The 25,230-nt window shown below is 41.7% G+C and overlaps 1 protein-coding gene across 11 annotated transcripts in view; it reads left to right on the top strand.

The window, feature by feature from the left end:
• rims1b (regulating synaptic membrane exocytosis 1b) overlaps nt 1-25,230 on the top strand; it is a 106,643-nt gene that overhangs the window by 3,815 nt on the left and 77,598 nt on the right. For all 11 annotated transcript variants that reach the window (XM_085161957.1, XM_085161947.1, XM_085161951.1 and 8 more), the window contains exon 2: nt 24,480-24,693. In XM_085161957.1, the coding sequence (XP_085018083.1) occupies nt 24,480-24,693 (214 nt within the window). The remainder of the gene's footprint in view (nt 1-24,479; nt 24,694-25,230) is intronic.

Genomic DNA, 25,230 nt, shown 5'->3' with positions numbered 1-25,230 from the left:
TATTGCACAGAAAGTAACAGAGAAATAAAATACTGCAATTTCACTCTAGTTAGAGTTAGAGGTGATGCCCGGCAGATGCCTGTGTCTGGACGCCTGCCAATGAAAGTGGCAAAGCCTCACACTCCAGTATCCAAACAGATGAATTAATGAAAAAATAATTGTCTCTCAGATTCAAGTGGCCATGAGAGGAAGTGCAGCTTTGGCTTCATTTTTCTACTCGGATGTGACTGGTACCTGATAGAGTGACAGCACGTAATGTCTGGGGATGAAAACATGTTGCTGTCTGTGAATGAAGCAGAAATCAGTGGGTATAAAGGAGACATAGCTTCCCAACAGGGCACTAAAATGAAAAGTTTTTAGCTTTTTTGTAATTTAAGGATTTAAGAGCTTAATAAATATTTATTTATGTGCATCCACACTGTCTATTAAACGTGTAGGGTTTATTTATTTATGTCCAGAGATGTTTTCCAACACCAGTGAGAGCCTACAGCCAAAAGGACATTCAGTACCTCAGTACATCAAGACTATTCCACCTGGCCAGCACTGCCTGAGAGCCAAGCAGCTGGCAGCGATAAGGTTATACTGATATGGGACTTTATCTGTCACGAGTTTAACCTCCAGTGTGAAAGAAACATCGCAGAGCCAGATCACCTGCTTCTGAGCTCACAGACGGTGAGAAGTCAGCACCTGGGTTTTCCTTCACTGATTCACAGCTACAACAAACAGTTTCTCCTCTAATGCATTGTAGACTTCAGAAACTCCCTCCTTTGACTTGGCTAAATCTCCATTGACTTCCTAATCCAGAGGAAGGTTGGTGCAGGGGAGCCGTCGTGCAAAAGGGGAAGGATCCAAATGCAGTATGCAGCAGTGACCGTAATCTCAGGAAAAAATAATTCTAAGCACAACAGGAAATCTTTTTTCCATCCACCCCTGGGAGCTTTGAGGTTCCCAAAACGTAAATATAGAAATAATGTTTAAAATATTGATGTGCTCAGAGCAGAGTTTGTAGACAGGGTGGATGCACAGCACAGGGGGTGGCAGGGGTGGTAGGTGATGTTAATGGAGGCCTCCGCTTATGTTGATCTTAAGGGAAAGAAGTAAAAGCACCATCAGCAGTCATCCCATTGAATCAATGAGCATGCACATCTGCGTTGGTTTTGTTTTCAGGACTTTAAACTTTTTTCTGATCCGTACAAGGTGCAGATTGTTCCTTGAAACCAGATGGGCAGCAGAAGAAATAAGGACTTGGGGGACAGAAGGAGGGAGAGGAGGGAGGATTTAGAGGTTTTAAGGATTAGAGTGGTGGAAGAGAAGGAAAGGGCGAGACTGAAAGAATGGGAAGTTTCCCACTTACTCAAACACACACACACGCACGCACACACAGCTAATCTCCCTTTACCAGAGCTCCCCAGTGCTGTAAGGCTGCAGGGTGCACGGAGAGGGCAGCGGAGTCCTCCGCCCTGTGTGCCGTCTGGTGCGGCTGCTGCTGTCCAAGAGGTCAGCTACAGCTGGGAGACAAGGTCAAAAACAGGCTGGGTCTTTGGTTCTAGCATCTGTTCTAATGTGTGGAGTCTGGTTTCTACTTTATTGAACCGATTGTTTTCCTCTTATTTAATATTTACATAAACAGTGAGAGATAGACTGTGATGTTACAGGGTGAGAAGTCCTGCCTGACTCTGTCGTAGTTCTTTCAAAATAGACCACTCCCCTTTCTGCATAAGTTCCTGTATGTAAACAATCTGTTACAGGCAGTGTTGGGGAGTAACGGAATACATGTACCGCCGTTACGTATTTAAAATACAATGCAATACAATGAGTAACTGTATTCCGTTACAGTTACCGTTTAAAAAGGTGGTATTTAGAATACAGTTACTTTGTTGAAATAAATGGATTACACGGCGGTACTTCCCTGTTTCATATTGTGGCGGGTCAGGACTGTTTGGGTTTTGTTTGACAGCTACGTTCTGTTGTTCCGGGCGGCAGCGTTGCGGTTGCCATGGTTACAGGGTGACGCTCTCTCTCTGCGTGTTTCCTGGGTGAGAGAGGCCTTTTTGTTGTTGTTGTGCTAAGCTAACAGGCAGAATGCTACAGGTATAGCTCTAAAGAATGTAGCATCATGGGCAGTGTAGTCCGTGCTGCAGGGAGAATGGACTGCCATACCCGTTATGTGTCTGTGAGCGAGGGAGGGAGAAAAAGGAAAAGTACGAGCTGTCATCGAGCAGAAACGGGAGCTGGAAGCATGTAAATATAATAATAACCACTGCAGCCAAGAAGAGAGCCTGACGAGCCCAGTTGTAAGTAAGCTATTAAGACTCGACTGTACACCGTGTTCGTGTTTTCCTCTGAAACAATAAGTTCCGTTGGAGCAGCCTTTCAACGCCTCTCTCTGTCTCTCGCTAGCAAAGTTGACCCAGACAACAAAGTAAAGCTAGTTTTCAGCTACGAGCCGACACAGAACCCACCGTATTAGCCAGAGGTCCCTTTACTACGGTTCGGAGCCGCGGACCTTCAGTAACAGTAATAAATCACAGCAATAGTACATTCATGTAGTTGTAAACAGCATGATAATATATTAAGTAATCCAAAGTATTCAGAATACGTTACTCTCATTGAGTAACGTAACGGAATACGTTACAGAATACATTTTGGGGCATGTATTCTGTAATCTGTAATGAAATACAGTTTAAAAGTAACCTTCCCAACACTGGTTACAGGTAACCAGTATTTACATGTAAAAACCTCACAGAGTTACTACAACTATAGAACTTTTAAAATATGAAACAACAAGCTCCTGGTAAATATTATGATCCAATGCCGTTTACTTTCTGTGACTTAGCTGTCCACCTACTTATCCGGTAGACTGGCGTAACTCAATGTGATGCTGTTTCTGTGTTTAAAAGCTGAAAAAATTAAAAGGACAATTAAAATAAAATGAAGAGAAGAAAACTGCGTTTACGCTGAAGTTTGCCTGGAGACTGACCAGCACGAGGGACATGAGACAGGCAGTCAGGGCAAGGGAGCCGATTACAAAAGGAAGAAGTAACCCTGTTTCAACCTGTGAAAGAAACCCTGCTTTTATTGTAAAATAGGAAATAAACAAAAGACAACTAACAACAGATTCAAGAATCACACTTAGATAACCATGAATACAAGCGCATGGATGAGACAGGCAGAAAGAGGGAATCACCGTGGAGACTGTACCACTACATCTACAGCTAAAATGATCACGTGAACCAAACACAACATCACAAACGTGAATTTCATCCTCTGAGAACACTTAACGTAATAACAACAAACAAAAACTTGACGAATATAACAAGAAATAAAAAAAACAGAGTTTAGTAGAATATTAAAGAAATCAACAGAAGAATCTAAAAGTTCACCAAACACAGAAAATCGAATCTTCAAACAGCGAAATGATGATATGAGCCAGACACAAACTAAAACTCAAATATATGTTAACTAAGAATCCAGAACTCAAAAACCACACAAACCAACAGCGGCTACAATTATGTCACCTTACCAAATAATGTCTCCGGAGTAAAGAAAAAAACTTGTTGTCTTTCAGCTGAAATTAAAAGGAACATTTTCAGATCAGACTGAAGAGTTTCGAGGTTTCTGGGAGAAAAATGCTAATGCTGAATTATGGATCAGGTCTGAAAATAGCACACTTGGAGGTGGTTCCTGAAATATTTAAGTATTCAGTTCACTGGCTGCTGTTGATGCTCTGAACCTTTTTTGTTTCTTGTTAACCTGATTCATTTGTGTCCTGAAGTTAAATTGCACTAATTACAGCGTGTAGTGTTTGCACTTTGTCCCGGCGCACAGACAAACTGCACACAGGGAAGCATGTGTGCCCATTTTTTCCTATTTTACACTGGTAAACACTCGCACTCATGCAAGATTGTACGCTCAAAATCGACACCCACCCACCTCCACATGATGCATGCGTTCTGACAGCATGTGTACCGCTGTCCTTATAACGAGAAGCGAAACGCAAACAGCCACAAACCCAGATGGCTTGCAGAAGGAAAGGACACTCTAGCAAAGACAGCACGCCTGCGTTACTGTACAGTTTGTCCTGTTGCTTTGCAGCGAGCGTTCGCTCGCTTTCCAGACAGCTGGAGCAAGTGTGAGTCCATGTGCTTCTGTGTGTGTTTGAGTTTCCTGGATTGGATCGTCACACTTTGCTCTTAATTAAAAGAACTTCGAGGCAGTCGGGTGTGTCTGCAACACCTGGAGGGAATAGAAGCCCGGCGTGTGTTTGTGTGCATCTGAGCTTCCGTCCGTCATCTTTTTACTTCATTTTCATTTAATTTGCAAGAGAAAAAAAAGAGCGTAGTGCACCTGTGTGTATGCATGTGTGTGTCCAATGCAGTAAATATGGGCCAGAATCCAGGTTTGAAAGCCAGAAACTTAACTCCCTGTGGGTTGAATGTATGTGGACGGGCCTGTTCACACATTTTCTGCATACTATTTCTGCAGCATTCATTCAATTGAAAGCTTTCTGTCACCAGAAACAATGCTCACCAAACACAGTGACGGATTCTTACAACTCCCGATGACATTCAGTGACAGTTTTTGTTTAACGCTCACTTCTGCCATGTGCACATTGTTTTCTTTTTCTTTTGCCATTATCAGATATTCTCTGATTATTACTTTCAGGAGAAATAATGTGGTTATGGTTAAAAACAACAACTAAAGTTTGTGGAAGGTTGTTTGGTTGTAAAAAGGGGTAAAAATGTTGGAATCTGAACTTCAGCCAGATTTGTTACAGCCTCTTTTCCACCTTTTTAACACTAGTATTGGTTACACTTTAAAATCTGTATCGGTCAAGAATAATCATAATTTTTGTGATACTGAGTTATTTGAACTGCTGGTTCCCCCATGAAACTATATGAAGGAGTGTCAGTTTTAAACCTTTTTATCCAAAAATATCCATCCGTCTTAGGGCGACAGGCAGGGTACACCCTGGACAGGTCGCCAGTCTGTCACAGGGCTGACACATAGACAAGAGCAATTTAGAGTCACCAATTAACTTATCCCCACTAACTGCATGTCTTTGGACTGTGAGAGGAAGCTGGAGCCCACGCTGTGAGGCAACAGTGTAAGCACCATGCTGTCCATGCATTTTGTTAAACAATTAAAACTAAAGACTGTATAATGCAAACACTGATCTTAAAATTGATGGAGTCGACCACTGTCATGCCATGCGACAGGTGGCATAAAAGCACCATTAGGCTCCGCCCCCACTGTGTCCCTGAATCAGATATATGGAATCAAACAGATAATTAACAACAAAGTGAAAGTGATGCTTTTTCTATGAGTATAGTATAGTCAGTGACGTAGGTGAATTTAAATAATGTAGACTACATAAGCACAAGATGGATGTTACCACTGTGATATCAGCCTTTACTTTGTGAAATCCTGTTATCAATTGTTTTTTTTTTCTTCTTTATATACTAAAATCTGTGATCACATGATGAGGAAACGACACACTCCTACTGTAGTGAGCAGTGTTGGTCAAGTTACTTGAAAAAAGTAATCAGTAACTAATTACTGATTACCTCCCCAAAAAAGTAACCCCATTACTTTACTGATTACTTATTTTCAAAAGTAATTAATTACTTAGTCACTTAGTTACTTTTTAAAAACACGATTTACAACCTGAATAGGTGATAAAGTGATAGATCTTTCAGCCCAATTCTACTTTTTCTACATAATCATCATACAAAATGTAATCAAATGGAAAAGTCTCTTTTTAAAACTTGTTTTATTTGTTTTAATCTTTTAACTTTATGCATCAAGCAAAAATTCAATTATATGCAACATTCTCTGACTTGAAGAAATTAGTTTAATATTTAAACCTATTTTCTGCACATTCCAGCACATAAAATAAAATATATAATTTTTTTGTGTTTACACTCAGTCTTTCAAATAGATGCAAGTAAAACACAGCAGAAAATAAATAAAGTCAAAGACTAGCGGTCCTGTTGCTCTATTTTCACCTGTAAAGCAGGAGTGGGGTAGGCGGAGGGTTACCCTGGTGCAGGTGTGCAGCGGTCAGTGGAAGAATCCGCGAGTTTCTCTGTGAGTTTCCCATTACGTCGTAGCTACTCGGTGCTTGTTTGGAAGTTTAGGGGTTTTTTCGCTGTAAAAAGAAGTTTTCTTCCCACGCACAACGGACACTAATGTTTTTGTCACTTTTTATGGAATCAAACTCAAAGTAAGGTCAGTACTTCCACGCTTTAAACGGTGCACGCTCATACTCTCTCTGCACTCGATATATGATCCATTGTTGATCTGCACACAGCTGTTGTCACGAACGTCGCACTCGCTTACGTCACTGTCATGAGACATTCTCGCAAAAAATCACGGTTTTAGTAACGCAGTAACGCAGCGTTCCTACGGAAAAGTAACGGTAATCTAATTGCCGTTTTTGCAATAGTAATCCCTTACTTTACTCGTTACTTGAAAAAAGTAATCGGATTACGCGTTACTGCCCATCTCTGGTAGTTTTCAATCCTAAGGCAAAACTTGAACCTAGTGATTAACCAGTGAGATATCGAATATAATCAGAAGTAATTTTGTTTGTCCTCCTGACTATTAAAAAGAATGAATCTTCGTTCCTTTTCAGATCTCTTAGTTATGTCCATCTTTTATGTGCAGCCTATGGATTCAGCACAAAAAGCTGAAAACAAATGTTTCATCTAAACAGATGCAGAACAAAGTCAGCCTAAAGTTGGAGTCATGTTTCCATAATTGGGATTACTCTCAGCATCAACAGTATTTGACTTTACTCTGTTCTGCTCTCAATAATAGAGTGCATGTAAATGATGTGACAGCTAAGTTATGAACTAGGCCAAAAACACAGCATCTGTCGAATAGTTTTCCCAGTTTGGCTTGTAAAAGATTAGATTTTCTTTCCCCACCTGATCAGTCCAAGCTTTTCTCATCAGCCACAAAGGCTCATGTGGCTTCATAAGAGCAGTGAGGGTTCAAAACCTGCTGGTAATCTTTTTGAGAAGAGCGTAGACGTTTACACGGTGTCGGTACATTAACAACATTATCCTGCTAATAAATAGTAATGATTAAATAAACACTGCTTAGCTTAGGAGTAAATCTAAAAAGGTTTCTGCCTCACTTGACTATTTTTGTGCACTTTGGGAAACAGCCGCGTGTCTGTGTGTTGATACAGCTGCACACACTTGATATCTGGTTAATCATTAGCTACAGCATCAGAGACACAGGGAACAAAATGTGGCAGAGAAGGAGGTGCAGCCTTATCAGACTCACAGAGGAAGGGAGGAGGTGGAGGCTCGCGGTGTCTGGCTGAGTGTGCTGAGAGTGAGCGACCTGAGTGAGTAGCCCCCGTTAGTGCTCCCAGACCTCAGCAGCATTAAACTTTAATGAGAATGCATTCTGCTTGGGATGACCAGACTCTCTACATTGCTCTCCCTTCATCTCTGTCTGTGTTTGTGGTCAAAGGAAGCTAAGGGAGTGTATCCTGAGCGGCCACACACAGCAGGCTACGGGATCGGCACATAAACGACCTCCGCACGCTGACTTAAACAGCACGGCAAGCAACAGAGCCAACGTTTGCAAACATGCTACATCGCGAACAGCTGACCACATCTGAGAACTTGATGTTCCCCATATTTCCCTAGTGAGGAGCAACTTTGTGTGTTTAGGGCAACCGTGGTTCAGGGGTTGGGAAGCTTGTCTGTAACCGGAAGGTTGCCGGTTCAATTCCCCAGCTCTCTCTGTCCTGGTCGTTGTGTCCTTGGGCTTTACCCTACCGCCTACTGGTGCCGATGGCGCAATATGGCAGCCTCACTTCTGTCAGTCTGCCCCAGGGCAGCTGTGGCTACACCTGTGGTTGTGCACCAGTGTTTTGGGTGCCTAGAAAAGCGCTATATAAATGCAATCCATTATTATTATTTAAGAAAAAGTAACGCTTATTGTCATAAAAATTATTATTATTATAGGCCAGAAATAACGTCTGGTTTTAGGAGACAAATATGAAGCATCTAAAACAAAAAAGCTTTGACTGGAACACAGTCACGCCACAGCTCAGCTTCTGTATAACAGGGGTGTCAAACATACGGTCCTTGAGCCAAAAACGAGCCCACTAGAAATTTTCTATTTAGCTTCCTACCTGGACGTTTTGCAATGTGTCTCTCTGATAGAAGCAGAGCATAATGTTTGAACAATAAACGTCTCCAATTCTGAAGGAATTTTGTTGTTGGGGTTTTTTTTGGAGGTGGAAGTGACCTCGTTTAGACAGGAGGGCGGAGTCATGAGTTATCAACCAATACTAGCAAGCTTAGTAAACTGCATCCATCCACCTGGATCGGTGCTAATTGGGGTGGTTGTGGTTCAGGAGGTAGAGGAAGTCATCTAGTGTGGCGGTCCCCAATCCCCGGGCCACAGACTGGTACAGGGCTGTGAGTCATTTGTTACCTGGCTGCAAGAGTTGAGGCTCGGGTGTAAAATTTAAGGTTCTCAGGGTGAAGGAGCCATATGAGTTCCTTTTTTGACTAAGTGAGTTGGTTTAAATGGACTCACTGTATTGGTGCACGTGTGTGGTAGATGATAAATGTGGCTGCACTCACCTGTTCACGGCACCTGATGTTGATGAGCAGAAAGGTAGGGTGAGCATGAGGCAAAACTTTCTGTTGAGCGCAGCTTGAATGATTTTGATGTATTTTGACTGGAACTTGATGGTTTTTGTATATTTGTGCACTAATTGATGCCATAGACCAATGTTGTAAGTTGGCATTGTAATTAGTGCAGTTATTGGTGAGTTGCAGATATTTGTTTGTGCAGTCTGTGCATTTGTTTAATAGTTAATCCCATGTGCTGATTTATATATTGGACAGTTGCATGTGGAATAAAAGGAAGTTTTTATCATTATTTTTTAAACGTTTTTATTGTTAACTCGGTTTTCCTGGGTCTTTCCCAGTGTGTTATAAGTAAATCTTCTTTTTTTAGTACAGATACTGGTTTTATTTTGCTGTATTTATCCACGATACCTTAAAGGCCGGTCTGTTCAAATATTGTCAGCCATAAACCGGTCCATGGCGCAAAAAAATGCTGGGGACCGCTGATCTACAATCCTAGCTGCTCCAGTCTGCAGGCCAAAGTGTACTTTGAGCATGCTAAAACCCAGATTTCTCCTTTAACACGGGAGTCTAAGGGGATTGCCTCACTTTTGAATCTAGCTTTAAGCAGCTACATGTGGAACTGTATGTTTTACCATTTTGCCTGCACACTTTGCTGCAGCGTAGAATGGATAACATCACGGGAGTTTTACAGGCCATGGTTAATGCTGCTGTCTAAGGTGGTTAAATCCAGGAGTTGTGCAGATGTGTATTTTTTTTCCATTTGTGGCTTATTGTGTGTGGAGGTTGGGAGAGCAGGACGAATAGAAGAAAATAACAAAGGAGGTGGCGTGCAACGGAGAGGAGACTGCTGGGATACAGTGAGGGGATTAGAGGTCGCCTGTAATTACTCCACAACTACTCCCCCAACTAGAGCTATGGCTTACACATCAGCCAGCAGGCTGAGTGAGGTCAGAGGCTTTGTGATTTACATATGTGTGCGTGGCTCAGTATTCAACAAACAGGAGGACAACACAAAGTGAACTGCATGTAGACAGTGATGTGGAAGAGACCACTGTGATCGCTTTCAGAGCGGAATCCCATACAGCACAAACGAGATGAGCCAGAGGTATAGGAGGAAAAGAAATAAAGGAAATGGAGGAAGATGGATGTTAGAGGGATATAAATGGAAAAGAGAAAATATAAATGCATGTAGAGGAGGAAAGAGAGACGCTCAGGAGTCCATGCCAAAAAAGCACTCTCCTCCATAAATATGGCTAAAACACTCACAACATCAATAAAAGAGCTATCAACATCTAAGCACTATCTTTGGGAGGGGCTGCTGTAGTTTGATCCTGAAGGCTGAAGCCAGGCTGAAGCTGTGTAGCAGGAGGCCTGTGTAATTATGGCGCAGGAAGAACAGCAACGTGCTAGTTACACAAGACTGAACCTCCAGCGAACAATACAACATCAGCTCTGTTTTTGTACCCTCTTCACACCCATCAGTGACAGGGCGGTGCTGCTTCTCCAGTGCAGAGCTGTTAAGGCAGAAGAAGAAGATAAACACGGTTGTGCTTATTGGTTAAAGCAGCAGTCCCCAACCTTTTTTGCGCCACGGACCGGTTTAATGTCCGACGATATTTTTGTCGGACCGGCCTTTAAGGTCGTGGATGAAACTAACAAAACAAAAAATATACAACAACATACAACAAATAATGATACAACCAAGGCAAAAAACTGTGGTATTTTTAAAATAATAAACGCAACAGGATGATTCACTAACTGCAGAGCGTCCATTTTTCATAATTTATCCTAAAACTAATTCAATACTAGGTGTCAAATTTAACACTGGAGGAAAAATTCTTGTATATTTAACATTTCTGAATTTTACCTTGTAGTTGTTCTCAGGATATATACAGTGTATATATATATATATATATATATATATATATACACACACACAAAATCCTCGTATCGATATTGAACCGTTCGATACAGTGCTTTCAGCTTGGTATGCATGTGTATCGAACAATACAACATTTTTAATTTATTTGATCAACTTTCCTTCTGACGATGCTGTCTGTGTTGAGTGCTCAGTGGATCTGCGCTCGTGCGCTCGACAGTGCAGCCTAGGCGGAGTAGTCGTGTCACTGTTTTCTACAGTCAATGGTCACTACCCGATCCGTACCGGAAACCCGATCGGTACCCCGCATGCGCGAAAGGTGTCTACTTCCGGTCGTTGCGTTTTACGATAGTTATGGGTCAGAGTATCTGTTAAGATGTTAAGAATAATAAATATATCTTAAAATGTTTGCAATAATGAAGCATTTCAGTACAATGTAGACAAAAACAAAAAATAAAAAGATAGTTACAGATCGGGACTCCCCGATCCTTACTGCGCATGTGCAAAGTCGGACCGTACAATTCGGGTCTACCCGATCCGTACTGCGCATGTCTTCTTCCTCTGTTTGTTTAATGGCAGTTTACTCCCCAGTGTACGAGGATACCGCCACCTGCTGACCAAGCGAATGAACCCTATTGTAAACTGAATTGGCGTCAGTACAAACGTGTGTTAAATTTGATTTAGTGATAGTCGAGTGTGTTTATGCTTGTCTGTGTGGAGAGGATTGATTGGAATAGTGATGATGATGTCTGCTTACACTGTCAATTGTCAGTAAACACTTCATCTGGCTGCTGAATCTACACCTGAGATATTACAAAGTCTGTATTATTAACTCTGTAATTAGGCGCCATTCTTCTTATTTTACGGCGCTGTTATTCAATCGGGGGATGCTCTCTGTTGAGGAGAAAAGCATGAATTTGTTTGTAAACGGATTATCCATTGTTTAAATGTCCCGGTAGTCGAAAAGGAGGAAGAGCTGCTGAGAAATGCTAGGAGCTAACTGGGCGCTAACCGTATCATTCAAATATATTGAATGTCGCAATGTTGGCAAAGAGAGGAAGTGACGTAAGATTTGCGCATGCGGGGTACGGATCGGGTTTCCGGTACGGATCGGGTAGCGACAAGTCGAACGTAGATTCACTGAGCACAGGCAAGCTAGCCACACAGAACTTAAGCTCTCCTTGCAACATGCAAATTGAACCTCCCCCACCCTCATTCAGATCTGGCGTTTGGAACTATTTTGGTTTTCATGTGACGTATGACCCTGAAGGTAAGCGCGTCATGGACTAAAGTAAAACAGTATGTTGGATGTGCCACGCAATGCTCAATTACATGGGTGGGAGCTACTGCGTTAGCGCAGTTAGCTCGTTAACGTGTTGGCAGTCCAGCCCCACGCACGGGGCGATCCCCGGTAGCTCGTTAACGGAGATTTGCCGTGTTGTGGCGTTAACGTCATTTCAACGAGATTAACGCTGACAGCACTAGTGGGAACACAACGAATATGACTGCACATTTACACCGACATCATCCTAGTGCAAAGACAAGTGGAAGCAGACAAAAACAACAAGCACGCATGCTACAAACTTTAGCCGAGTCATTTAGACAGCCGTTAGCACATGATTCTCCTTATGGGGACCTGATATGTTTAATATGCTGCTGAGAATATAGCCCAGAAGAAGTGTATAGTATAGCTTTTATTTTGGAAAGAGCCACTTCTCTGTAATAAACTCTCTTTTCCAAAGATGAGTGATTTCTCGATCAGATAGATTTTTTTTTATTACTTTGTTGTTTCAGCAACATTAAATTTAAAAACTGTACTTTAGAGTTAAAATATATATTTATAATTTTAATAAATGACAAATTAAAAAGGCATGAACATTTTTTTTGTGTCGAAAAAATATCAAACCGTGAATTTTGTGTATCGTTGCACCCCAAATATATATAGATGTATAGATATATGATATATATATAGATATAGTACTGAAAGGATTGGTGTGGTGAAAAATGAAAGGTTCTCTCCACCCTGAAACTGAGTTTCCCTTTACAGAAGCCAGATTTTGTTTTTTGAACTGCAGCTCTTAAATTGTGTACTAACCCAGCAGGTTGGTGTAAATATAACAGCCTGAGAGGATGTGACTGTATGCATGAAAGCTGGGACTCAAACTCCATCAAGCCAGGCAGGATCAACCAGACTGCTTGAGACATGTCTGCCCTATAGAGGTACACAGCAGCCATCTGGGTGATTTTTTTCTGCTATGACGTTTGTACTATTTTATAGCCTTTTGAGAGTTGATGGAGGCAAGTATGTAAAAGTCGTCATAGAGAACATCATGGCAGGCAAACAAGAAAGCAAAGAAGATGTTTGCATTGGCTTAGCAGCCATCTCTTGCTCTTCTCTTCTGGTTCTTTACTTTTTTTAGGTTATTTCTAACACATTTTCTATCGGTTATTTCAAGTCAGTAGTAGCAGTAGTATTTGTAAGCAGAGTCTTCTTGCTTTTATAGATTGCAGTTGCCTGAGAGGATCTGTCTATTCTTTTGCTGTCTCCCCCCTCTTCTTCCTCCCCTTCCTCTTTCCATCATCCTGTCTCCATCCTCTTTCCATCATCTATTCCTCAAGTGGTATTTATAGAGTGGCTCCGGATGCATCAGCTTCTCTCCTTCATGGTCTCTGGCCCACGCTTGTTTCTGTCTTGGCTCTTTTTGTTCATCCTTTGCTTTTTCACTTGTTCTCTCTCCTCCTCCTCCTCCCTGTAGACAGTTTGTCGATCCATGTCTTTCTGAGATGGGATTCTGTGTGTTACACACTCCTCACCTTTTCTTCCTGCCATCCTGTTTCTTTTCTTTTTATCTCACAGTCTCTTCTCCCTTTCTGGGTCTGCTTGCTTTCATTTACCTCCTCTGATTACTCTGTCGCTATCCCCGAGCTCCCTCCTCTCTTTGCTTCCTCACAGCATGTGTCAACATGTCTGTTGTCTTCCCTGGTCTCCAGCTCCAGCAGCAGAAGAAACATTTTTCGCTTCAACGCCCTCTGTTGTGCTTGGATTATTGATCCAGTGAACTAAAAAAGCTGCCATATCTCTGAAAAGTCCCAGTCAGTGTTCAATTCAATTCAATTTTATTTATATAGCGCCAAATCACAACAAAAGTCGCCTCAAGGCGCTTCATAGATGCAGAGAAAAACCCAACAATCCTATGACCCCCTATGAGCAGCACTTTGGCGACAGTGGGAAGGAAAAACTCCCTTTTAACAGGAAGAAACCTCCAACAGAACCAGACTCAGGGAGGGGCGGGGCCATCTGCTGTGATTGGTTGGGGTGAGAGAAGGAAGACAGGATAAAGACATGCTGTGGAAGAGAGACAGAGGTTAATAACAGATATGATTCAATGCAGAGAGGTCTGTTAATACATAGTGAGTGAGAAAGGTGACTGGAAAGGAAAAACTCAATGCATCATGGGAATCCCCGGCAGCCTACGTCTATTGCAGCATAACTAAGGGAGGATTCAGGGTCACCTGGTCCAGCCCTAACTATATGCTTTAGCAAAAAGGAAAGTTTGAAGCCTAATCTTGAAAGTAGAGATAGTGTCTGTCTCCTGAATCCAAACTGGAAGCTGGTTCCACAGAAGAGGGGCCTGAAAACTGAAGGCTCTGCCTCCCATTCTACTTTTAAATACTCTAGGAACAACAAGTAGGTAGTGTTCAATCCTGTCTGCTTCTTCTGTTGTCCACCTTAGGAATAAGAAAATAAGAAGCCTTCGATAGCTATTGATATTTGAATCACAGTCGATTGGGGAGTGGTGTCTTTTTCAAAGTCCTTCCAAATGCAAGAATGCAAGCGCCATCTTTCCTGTATCTATGCATCTATCTAAAACAGGGGTGGGCAATCTCAGTCCACGAGGGTCGGTGTCCCTGCAGGTTTTAGATGTGTCCTCGAACCAACACAGCTGATTTAAATGGCTAAATATGCTCCTCAACGTGTCCTGTAGTTCTCCAGAGGCCTGGTAACAAACTAATCATGTGATTCAGGTGTGTTGACCCAAGGTGAGATCTAAAACCTGCAGGGACACTGGCCCTCGTGGACTGAGATTGCCCACCCCTGATCTAAAACAATGGCAAGACAATCATAACTTTAATTTATTGCATGTTTAGAATATAAGTAAATTAATAAAACAAAAATAAACAAACACTTCCATGGATGGGCACCGTTGCGGATAGTAAAAAGCATGGATGTAACTCCCCATTATGAAGCCTTGAGACGAGTGTTTTTGCCATCACTGTGTTGGTGCTTTGAACCCGTATATTACAGTTGAGCAGTGGATGACTCTCATTGTCTAATGACTTATCAATCACAAATCTTTAGCTGATCCTCTTTTCTACAACTTAGGTTGACTAAAATGTATAAATAGACTTAATGTTTTATTCAATATGAACTGAAACACGTGATTGAGTCCATATACTCGTGTTGTTTTACAGAGGCTGTTTCAGAGCTGTTCTGTCACAGCAAGAAGGTCCTGGGTTCAAATCCACCATCACAGCCAGAGATGGGCAGTTACTGTAATCTGATTATTTTTTTCAGGTAACGAGTAAAGTAAGGGATTACTATTGCAAAAACGGTAATTAGATTACCGTTACTTTCCCGTAGGAACGCTGCGTTACTAAAACCATGATTTTTTGCGAGAATGTCTCATGACAGTGACGTAAGCGAGTGCGACGTTCGTGACAACAGCTGTGTGCAGATCAACAATGGATCATATATCGAGTGCAGAGAGAGTATGAGCGTGCAGCGTTTAAAGCGTGGAAGTACTGACCTTACTTTGAGTTTGATTCCATAAAAAGTGACAAAAACATTAGTGTCCGTTGTGCGTGGGAAGAAAACTTCTTTTTACAGCGAAAAAACCCCTAAACTTCCAAACAAGCACCGAGTAGCTACGACGTAATGGGAAACTCACAGAGAAACTCGCGGATTCTTCCACTGACCGCTGCACACCTGCACCAGGGTAACCCTCCGCCTACCCCACTCCTGCTTTACAGGTGAAAATAGAACAACAGGACCGCTAGTCTTTGACTTTATTTATTTTCTGCTGTGTTTTACTTGCATCTATTTGAAAGACTGAGTGTAAACACACAAAAAATATTTTATTTTATGTGCTGGAATGTGCAGAAAATCGGTTTAAATATTAAACAAATTTCTTCCAGTCAGAGAATGTTGCAGATAATTAAATTTTTGCTTGATGCATAAAGTTAAAAGATTAAAACTAATGAAACAAGTTTTAAAAAGAGACTTTTCCATTTGATTACATTTTGTATGATGATTATGCAGAAAAAGTAGAATTGGGCTGAAAGATCTATCACTTTATCACCTATTCAGGTTGTAAATCGTGTTTTTAAAAAGTAACTAAGTAATTAATTACTTTTGAAAATAAGTAATCAGTAAAGTAATGGGATTACTTTTTTGGGGGAAGTAATCGGTAATTAGTTACTGATTACTTTTTTCAAGTAACTTGACCAACACTGATCACAGCATCATTAATGGATCAGCTGACTGCTGATGACCTGTTGAAGTGTTGAATCAATATGGACACATTTGCTTTTCATCACTGTATCAGGTTTGTCTGATAATCTCAGACGAATATGAACTTCAAATTGATCTTTGCGTGAATTAGATTCAGCATACAGCAAGCAATGTAATATTCTCCAAGTTTGAACTCTACTTGCATCCAAATAACTTTTGTATGTGTGAATTATTTAAGATGCTATCAATGATCTGGAAGCTAGCTAGCACTGCTAGCTTTCATATGTAGTAGGTGAGGGTTTGTAGGATTTTGTCATGTATGTACGTGGTACCTTTAAAAGTTACTTCTAAAGGTGTAGAAAACCAGAATTCTTAGTAAAGAACAATTCACAGGATTTAGCTTTAGCTTAGCAGCAGTCTTTATGCTGGCTGGTAAAATCCAGGATGTTGAGGACTACACCATGGGTCATGAAAGGGGCGGGGCAAATCAAACCAAACGCTTCCTGCTGACCTTTACTGAGAGTTGAAGCACACACGGCCTTCTTTCCAGTTTCTTGAACCTCCTCCTGCAGAGAGTCTTCTGCAAGGCGTCACTGGAAATCAGCTGATGGGACAGAAATAGAACTGCCCTACACACACAAACACACGCCAACAAACACATACGCACAAAACACACACGCACAGAGCTTTCCCCTCCCCATCCTTGGGCCATGTATTCATAGCGGCGCTAATTAACAACTCAACACCAGTGACTGGTGAGGAGAGCAGAGACAGAGGAGGGAGAGATGCAGAGGGAACAAGAGGAGGAGGAAGAGGAGGGAGGGAGTTCTTGGACTTGCTGAATAGTTTATGCGAGGCCTGAGGCGAAGGCTAACCCGTACGTGTGTATACGTGGGGTTTCTGTCTGTGTCATTGTTTATTTTTGTGCATGTGTGCTCATTCGCACACACGTGTTTTGACAAGGCCACGGCGAACACACATCTGGCTCTCTGTCCCTGCCGGACCCCCGGCGATCACCGAGGGAGACGAGGCAGCCACAGATCAGCTGGTTCACACCACTGTGGCCCCTGTGGTCACTGTCTGCCACGGCCACATGCTACCAGCATGTAAAGGTGACTTTTTTCCATGATGTAATAATTTCATCACCGTATGAAGGCAACGTCATCTCGTAAAACGTTGGTCCTGATCAGATGCATTGTCTCTCTGCACTGAGTGGCTATAAATAGGGCAGCTATAAAAGTGATCCTATTTATAGTCTTAGTGTTGTGGAGTTAGAGAGACCCTGCTGGCAGACACTGAGACATGTGAGATGGGAGATTCTCCGTGTAGTTAAAAAAGATTTCCCATGTTTTATATAAGAAATTGATCTTATTCTTTAAGTGATCTGTTTTAGAGGTATACAGCTTCTCACTTCCGAGAGCATCAGTCCAATTATCAGTGGGAGGCCTCGCTTCCATTTCATTGCTGCAGACTTTTGGCTGTGTCTAGTAGGATTTCTGTGATTCTAATAGAATAACTGTGTGTATGATTAGATTGTGAGAGGTTGCCTAAAAGGCCTTGATGACTCTCAGGCTTCAAAAGTTCTCTTATTTTCATGCAACCGTCTGGCTAGCTACTGCTTCTAGAAATCCCATAAAGTTTGTTGAGAGGAGAAGTTCCACATTTAGCTTTTGATAGATGTTGAATGGCACTTCCAGATTAACCCACAGTGTCTCACATGATAGGTTTCGTTATGCGTTCTGATTGGTGGAGGAGTTGTGAAGCATGTACCAGTTCTCTTCAGGAGATTGAGTCATGGTGAAGGATTTTTCTGAAGGTGATCATTTAGAGATGCTTTTGTCTTTGACATGTGTTGAGACCTAGAGCTACTTCAGGTGGTAAACCTATCAATTTTGCAGGCAAAGGTATAGCTAAACTCTTATTTCGAATGTTTTTAGCAGATGATTTTAGTTGTGTTTTGTCAGACAAAAGTATCCTGTGAGGGAAGACTAACTTTCTTTATCATTGTTAACAGTTTTTAGTTGCTTGTTTGTCACTTCCCTTTCACATCCCATTGGAGGTGATGCATAGCTCCAGTTCTTAGTACTACTGACACCTGGCCTGTTACAACTGTGGTTACAGCTGGGACATTCATGGAGTGTTTCACCCTTTTTGGAGATGAATGGGTTGAAATGAATATAACTTATACACTGCTTAAAAATGTAGTGTATACAATACACGGTATCTGTTGGTCTTTAGGGATATCGACCTGTCAAGCCATGATTCAATTCAATTAAATTCAATTTTATTTATATAGCGCCAAATCACAACAAAAGTCACCTCAAGGCGCTTCATAGATACAGAGAAAAACCCAACAATCATATGACCCCCTATGAGCAAGCACTTTGGCGACAGTGGGAAGGAAAAACTCCCTTTTAACAGGAAGAAACCTCCGGCAGAACCAGGCTCAGGGAGGGGCGGGGCCATCTGCTGCGACCGGTTGGGGTGAGAGAAGGATGATGTATCAACTACTGCGAATCAATTGCACCCTGCTTTTGTTGCAAATGAAAGCGACAACAGGTGCACCAAACAGGCAACATTGAGACACCCCCCAAAACAAGGGGATGGTTTTGCAGAAGGTGACCGTTGCTCTCTTTATTCCTTCCGACTGATTTTTCTCGAGCGATGATTTCGAGAGCTCCTGTAATTTTTCTGAGGTGGTGTTGCTACATTATTTGTTAAATGCTAAGAAATGTGACCAGCCGTTGGTACTGTTGATGAGTTCTTATTGAGTCATGGAGCTTTTTTCTCAGTAGCCATGATTTGTCTTATTAGGTGAAACTGTATGTCCTTCATCGAGCCGCACTGTGCTTATGTCCAAGCAGTCTTGTATTTTTAATATTCGCTCTCCCTTTTGCCTCTGCTGTGGTCTCAGTAGTCTCAAAGAGAAAACTTTCTAGTTAAAGTTAACCCTATAATCATGTAGTTCTAGTGATAACCACATGACTTAATATCTAACCTTTCTGAAACAGCAGCAGAACACATGGAGTCAAAAACAAAGCTAAAAAGAAGCCAAAAAGTAGTAGTATTGAGACTGGTTCTCTTCTGGTTGATGGTCATTTGGGCCAAACCTGGACTCACTTACTGCAATGGTAAGTGTTGTGTGGACCAAAGGTAAGCTAAGTTAAGATAGCCACACTTACCGTGAGTCAAGACCAACAATCAAAGCTCAAATTTATCATCGTTTTCTCACAAAAAAAATCTGATATCCCAGAACAACAGTGTGTGATGTTTATTAACCTCTTAAGCCCCAAGCCTACCTGATCTCCTGCCTTTTGCCCCCGTATCAGGGGGCGTTGGGGCTTAAGAGGTTAATATATCGGTTATTGGAAGAGAGTGTGGGTAACTGAAGTTAAGCGTGCAATGATGTCCTACTTGAATGTAGGTATTAAAGTTGGTGCAGCAGAGAAATTTAGGAAGAATCCAAATATTACAAATCATGTTTGTTACCAGTGGAAAAGTGACTCTGAAATACTTTAGTTCTCCTTCACAACCTGTGTTCCCAGCCATGGTGGTGGACCCCCGGGGAAGCAGTAGGCTCAGGCATGTAATCAATGAACACACAGCAGAGTGAACACAAGGAGCATGTCCTCACCTGAGAGGACGTCTCTTCCTGTGTCTTTCCGTAGTGATTATGTTTTTATCCGTGTGGTTAGGGTGACTCATGTATCTGAAGCTAAGTCAAGGTTAAGCTCATGCATTGGTGGAAAGTGTGTGAGTCAGGGGAGATGGATCTGGCAACACACACTCACAAACACAGACTGTATATAAAAGATGTCACTATGATGTCACCCATTGGTTAGCGTAGTTCCAAGCAGAGAGTTTTCAGCATCATCCAGTGTCGCTGTTTTTGGATCTGACCTTGACGCCAGGCACCACGTTCTCACTCCCGAGCAGTGTTGGTCAAGTTACTTGAAAAAAGTAATCAGTAACTAATTACTGATTATTTCCCCTAAAAAGTAATCCCGTTACTTTACTGATTACTTATTTTCAAAAGTAATTAATTACTTAGTTACTTAGTTACTTCTTAAAAACACGATTTACAACCTGAATAGGTGATAAAGTGATAGATCTTTCAGCCCAATTCTACTTTTTCTGCATAATCATCATATAAAATGTAATCAAATGGAAAAGTCTCTTTTTTTTTAAACTTGTTTTATCAGTTTTAATCTTTTAACTTTATGCATGAAGTAAAAATTTAATTATCTGCAACATTCTCTGACTTGAAGAAATTAGTTTAATATTTAAACCTATTTTCTGCACATTCCAGCACATAAAATAAAATATTTTTTGTGTTTACACTCAGTCTTTCAAATAGATGCAAGTAAAACACAGCAGAAAATAAATAAAGTCCTGTTGCTCTATTTTCACCTGTAAAGCAGGAGTGGGGTAGGCGGAGGGTTACCCTGGTGCAGGTGTGCAGCGGTCAGTGGAAAAATCCGCGAGTTTCTCTGTGAGTTTCCCATTACGTCGTAGCTACTCGGTGCTTGTTTGGAAGTTTAGGGGTTTTAATTTTTTTTTCGCTGTAAAAAGAAGTTTTCTTCCCACGCACAACGGACACTAATGTTTTTGTCACTTTTTATGGAATCAAACTCAAAGTAAGGTCAGTACTTCCACGCTTTAAACGCTGCACGCTCATACTCTCTCTGCACTCGATATATGATCCATTGTTGATCTGCACACAGCTGTTGTCACGAACGTCGCACTCGCTTACGTCACTGTCATGAGACGTTCTCGCAGAAAAATCACGGTTTTAGTAACGCAGTAACGCAGCGTTCCTACGGGAAAGTAACAGTAATCTAATTACCGTTTTTGTGATAGTAATCCCTTACTTTACTTGTTACTTGAAAAAAGTAATCAGATTGCCCATCTCTGCTCCCGAGGTGTAATATTTTAAGCTACGTGACAAATCGTCAACATGTTACGCTTCCGGGCACCCAGCACGTTCCTAAATGACCAGATCGGAAAAATTAGGGAACACGAGAACCGTTTGGAATCAATCAACACATGTTTGTTCATTTTCCTCAAATTGCTTTGGAAAACACTATTTCATGTCATTAAAGTGCTGGTTAAGGTTAGGGATAAGGTTAGGGCTGGAATACATGGCTGGAATGTGTTTTACCGCGGGACCGTAATTCTACTGTATTTCACCCATAACCCGGCACGTACCTTAAGAACGCCGAAGGTCACAGAGATGGGATGTCTCTAACATAGTCATCTCAGGCACAAAGAAGCCCCACCCACCTTCTGCTCAAACCTTCTGTTTGTAAGAGGCAGCCAATCAGAAAACATCTGGATTGAAATGAAGGGGCACTTCAACAGCTTGTTCAACCAGATAAACCAAGCCCGAATATAAAATACATAAAGATTATTTTCTATATAAATCATGTGAATCTACTTTAATAGAGTCTAAAGGTAAATATATGGAGATGAGCAGAGTAGGTCCCCATTCATTAATTCAGATTAAAATCGACCATAGTTGCAGTTTGTTAGCTAATAGTAGCACGTGCAATCAGAAAACTGTCACTGATGTGGATAAACTTGGAAACAAGGGGGACGAGAGCCTCCTCAGCCGAGCTCATGATTTAGGCTGAGCGCACAGATTTATTTATATATCATGAGCCGCGTCGTGCAGCTTTAACGGTACGCGTCTGCTGAATGTGTGGAAGCGATAGAAAAAGGCTGATGAAACTGTATCCCTAAGAACAGAACAGCTGGTGCACCGACACCCGCTGACACCCAGCGCTTGATGCTGCTGCGTTACCATGACAACCTGCTGCGTACCCTCTGTTTCTGACAGCTGTTCCCATTGCGCCCATGCTTTGCTCAGCCCCTGGACTCACGTCGGCAGGATGGATGGCTTCTTGGGGTCAGGGGTCATGTTTATGACGTTGCTGCCGTGGAAGCGTCATGTTGGTTTTTCATCTGAAATACAGCTTAGGGTATAATTTTGGAAAATGTCCATTCAACCATAAATTAAAGCTTAAATTGAAGCATTTTTAAGTAAAAAAAATATATGAGCATATGAGTATTTTTGCAGACATGCGCAGACACTTTCTATTGGAAGCATGTGATGTTTGTATCCGTCCTCCTCTCATTATCTATTGAACCTTCAAGGCTTCATCCTGTTTTCCTCAGTCACACACAGCCAATAATGGTGATGGATTAAGAGCTCAGGGTCATTGTCATCATGCACTCTGAGAAAATAAAGTAACTTATTAACTTAACTTAGAGGCTAATTTTATAGTCTTTTATAGTACTCATAATTTCAGATTAAACATAACATACCTAAATGATTATCTAACGAATAATTTAACCAATTGATTTGTCATCTAACCTCAACATTAATGAATAAAAGCAGATTTCATTCAGCCCTCCTCTGCCTGTTTTAGCCATTTCTCACGTGAGCTGATTGGCCGAGATGTGTCCCAGACCGCCGGGCTCCTCCCCGCTCCAACTGTGCATGGTGGCAGTCTGCTGCAGCAGCACTGTGAGCCACAGACAAGCAGAAAGTCTTCAGTGAAGAAAATCATGGCCGCGGCTTTGACAGTTTCTATTCGACATTCTTTTTTTCTTCATTTGAGGACGACTGGAAATTTTTCTGAAATTTTTACCATTTCATCCGGATATAATGCCTTTTACTTAAGACTGACACAGACCTTTTTAGAGAAAGAAGAATCGTGTTGAGGCACAGCAACATTCTTGGACTTTGATTGGGTCATGCTGGAGGATAGTTATCGCTTTGATTATTTGTACCATGAAAAGCTGACAACAGATCAGGTGTTATGTTTTCAACCCGTTACCTGCCCAGCAGCTGACATACAGAAAGCGATGTCTGCTTACGATAGACCCAGGTAACCAGTCTGCACTAAGTGTATTTGAAGGTCTTTTAAATGTATTTATTATTAAGTTATCTCGAGATATGGGTGCTTGTGATGGGTGCTGTTTCTAAGCTCACAGCTCTGTTACCTCAGCAGTGTTTCCCACACATACTTTGGTTGTAGTTGAAGTTTTGGACCACAGGACAAGAAGCTGTCTGGAGTCCCAGCTGAATGATATCGAAACCACCACAACAGCAGTTTGCCCTGTGACGCAGCCAATGGGAAAACAGACGATGAGCAGGGCCGGGGCTAGCTGGTTAGCATGGACTAAACTGTCAGATTATTGAAATTATTGATGTTTTTCTCTTAAAGTTGTGGCTGAGTGGGCTGTCCAAGTAAGGATGATCTGATATCCTCGTGTTGGTGTTGTTCCCAGATCGTCATGAAAATGTTGTTCCAGGTTCAACATTGCAAGTGACCAATCACATTATTGTGACGTTATTCTTTTGCGCACCAACCCATTCGTGCATTTATGAAATTCCAATGTTGCAAGGACAATATCAATTCTGCTTAGCGTTTATTAAAGGGTCAGGGTCAGGGTTAGGGTCCATTGATCGGCGGACAAAGGCGGTTTCTCGCAGCTTAAGTACAGTTTTTTGTTTTACGCCGGTTTTTCCCGAAGTCGCAAAAATCTGACATCACAACATTCTGATTGGTCACTTGCAATGTTGATCCTGGAACAACCTTTAGTATGATGATCTGGGAACAACACCAACACGAGGATATCAGATCGTGCGTCCAAGTAATGCCTGTGTGGAAAACGCAAATCGGTGTGGAGCGTTCAGCGTCCTGATGACCAGCAGCTTTTCCACTTATCCCGCTTTATTTGTGGCTTTCATTCATTTGTCATTTTCAACTTTATCAAGTGTGCAGAAGTGTGAATTTCACAGTTTTTGACAAATAGCTCAGCTATAACGTCGGTGTGTTGCGAGAGCCCCGAGTAAAGTTTGTTTGCTTACACAAATAGACAAATTGGCTGCAAATGTGTGAATGAAGCCATCTCCTTCCTGTCTTAAATCTCTTACTAAGCGAGGTAATTAAAGTCCCTGTCTGGGTCCCATATATGCGAGCCATGCTATGCTAATTCAGTATTCCTTTGACACTTCTGTGGAGACAACATTGTGGGTGTTTTCACATGGCCTGATTTGCAATTCACACTCGGGTTATTTCCATCACTGGCATCCTGGGAAGCAGGAGGGAGGAAGTCTGTGAGCCACAGAGCGCAAAACTGAGCTGAAGTTTCACTTAATTGGGTGTATGATTTTTTTTTTTTTTTTTCTTAAAGGGACCTTTCAAGTGGAGCTCTAATTGCCACTTATTTTCCTTTAACTGAAACATCACTTTCTTTTTCTGAACGATTTATTTATTCTAAGAATTATTCAGTTATTCAGACGTCCTTCAACATCTTCTGGTTTGGTGTATGGATAATTAGACATCAAGATCTCTGTGAAGAGAGCTGGTGAGTTAAGAAGTTTAACAAACTAAAGTTCGTGATGTACCACTAATGGGCAATCTTCCACTTCTGTCTTCTCTCCTTTCAGAACCCTGCACAAGCAGTTTGAGAGCTACAAACAGGAAGTGCGTCGCATCGGGGCCGAGACGCGGCGCCAGCAGACCCAGCAGAAGGACGACGCGCCCACCTGCGGCATCTGCCGCAAGACTAAGTTTGCAGATGGCTGCGGCCACCTCTGCTCCTACTGCCAGATCAAATTCTGCGCTCGCTGTGGAGGGCGGGTCTCTCTGCGCTCCAACAATGTGAGAAGCCTCTGAACGTTTTCCTTCGTCCTCTCGTGCTCACCTCATTCCTGCTGTAGACGATACACGATCGCTCCTTCTGCTTCTGTGTGTTTGTCACGTCTGCTTTTTTTGTTTCCTTGTCACACTTTGGTGAGAACAAAGTGTTTTGGAAGAATGGCTTGGCACGAGACGTAGGTGCCAAGCCAATCTTCCAAAACAGGGGCCGATGGGAATATTAGGTTTGCAAGTAATGAGTGAAACCAACATTAAAGCATTAATGTTGGGCACAATCACGCTAAATTCTAGGCTAAAGTATAAATTTGTAACATAAAATTTAGTTTGTGTAGTTGTGTATGTCAGTACCAAAGAGATAGATAGCTAGAGATATAGAGATATATATATAGAGATATAGAGAGATATATATAGAGATATAGAGATATATATATAGAGATATATATAGAGATATATAGAGATATAGATATATAGAGAGATATAGATATATAGAGAGATATATAGATAGAGATATAGAGAGAGATATAGAGAGATATAGAGAGA

The sequence above is a fragment of the Neolamprologus multifasciatus genome, chromosome 6, assembly GCF_963576455.1.
Source record: "Neolamprologus multifasciatus chromosome 6, fNeoMul1.2, whole genome shotgun sequence".
Classification (NCBI taxonomy): domain Eukaryota; kingdom Metazoa; phylum Chordata; class Actinopteri; order Cichliformes; family Cichlidae; genus Neolamprologus; species Neolamprologus multifasciatus.
This window is presented reverse-complemented; position numbering and strand designations above follow the sequence as displayed.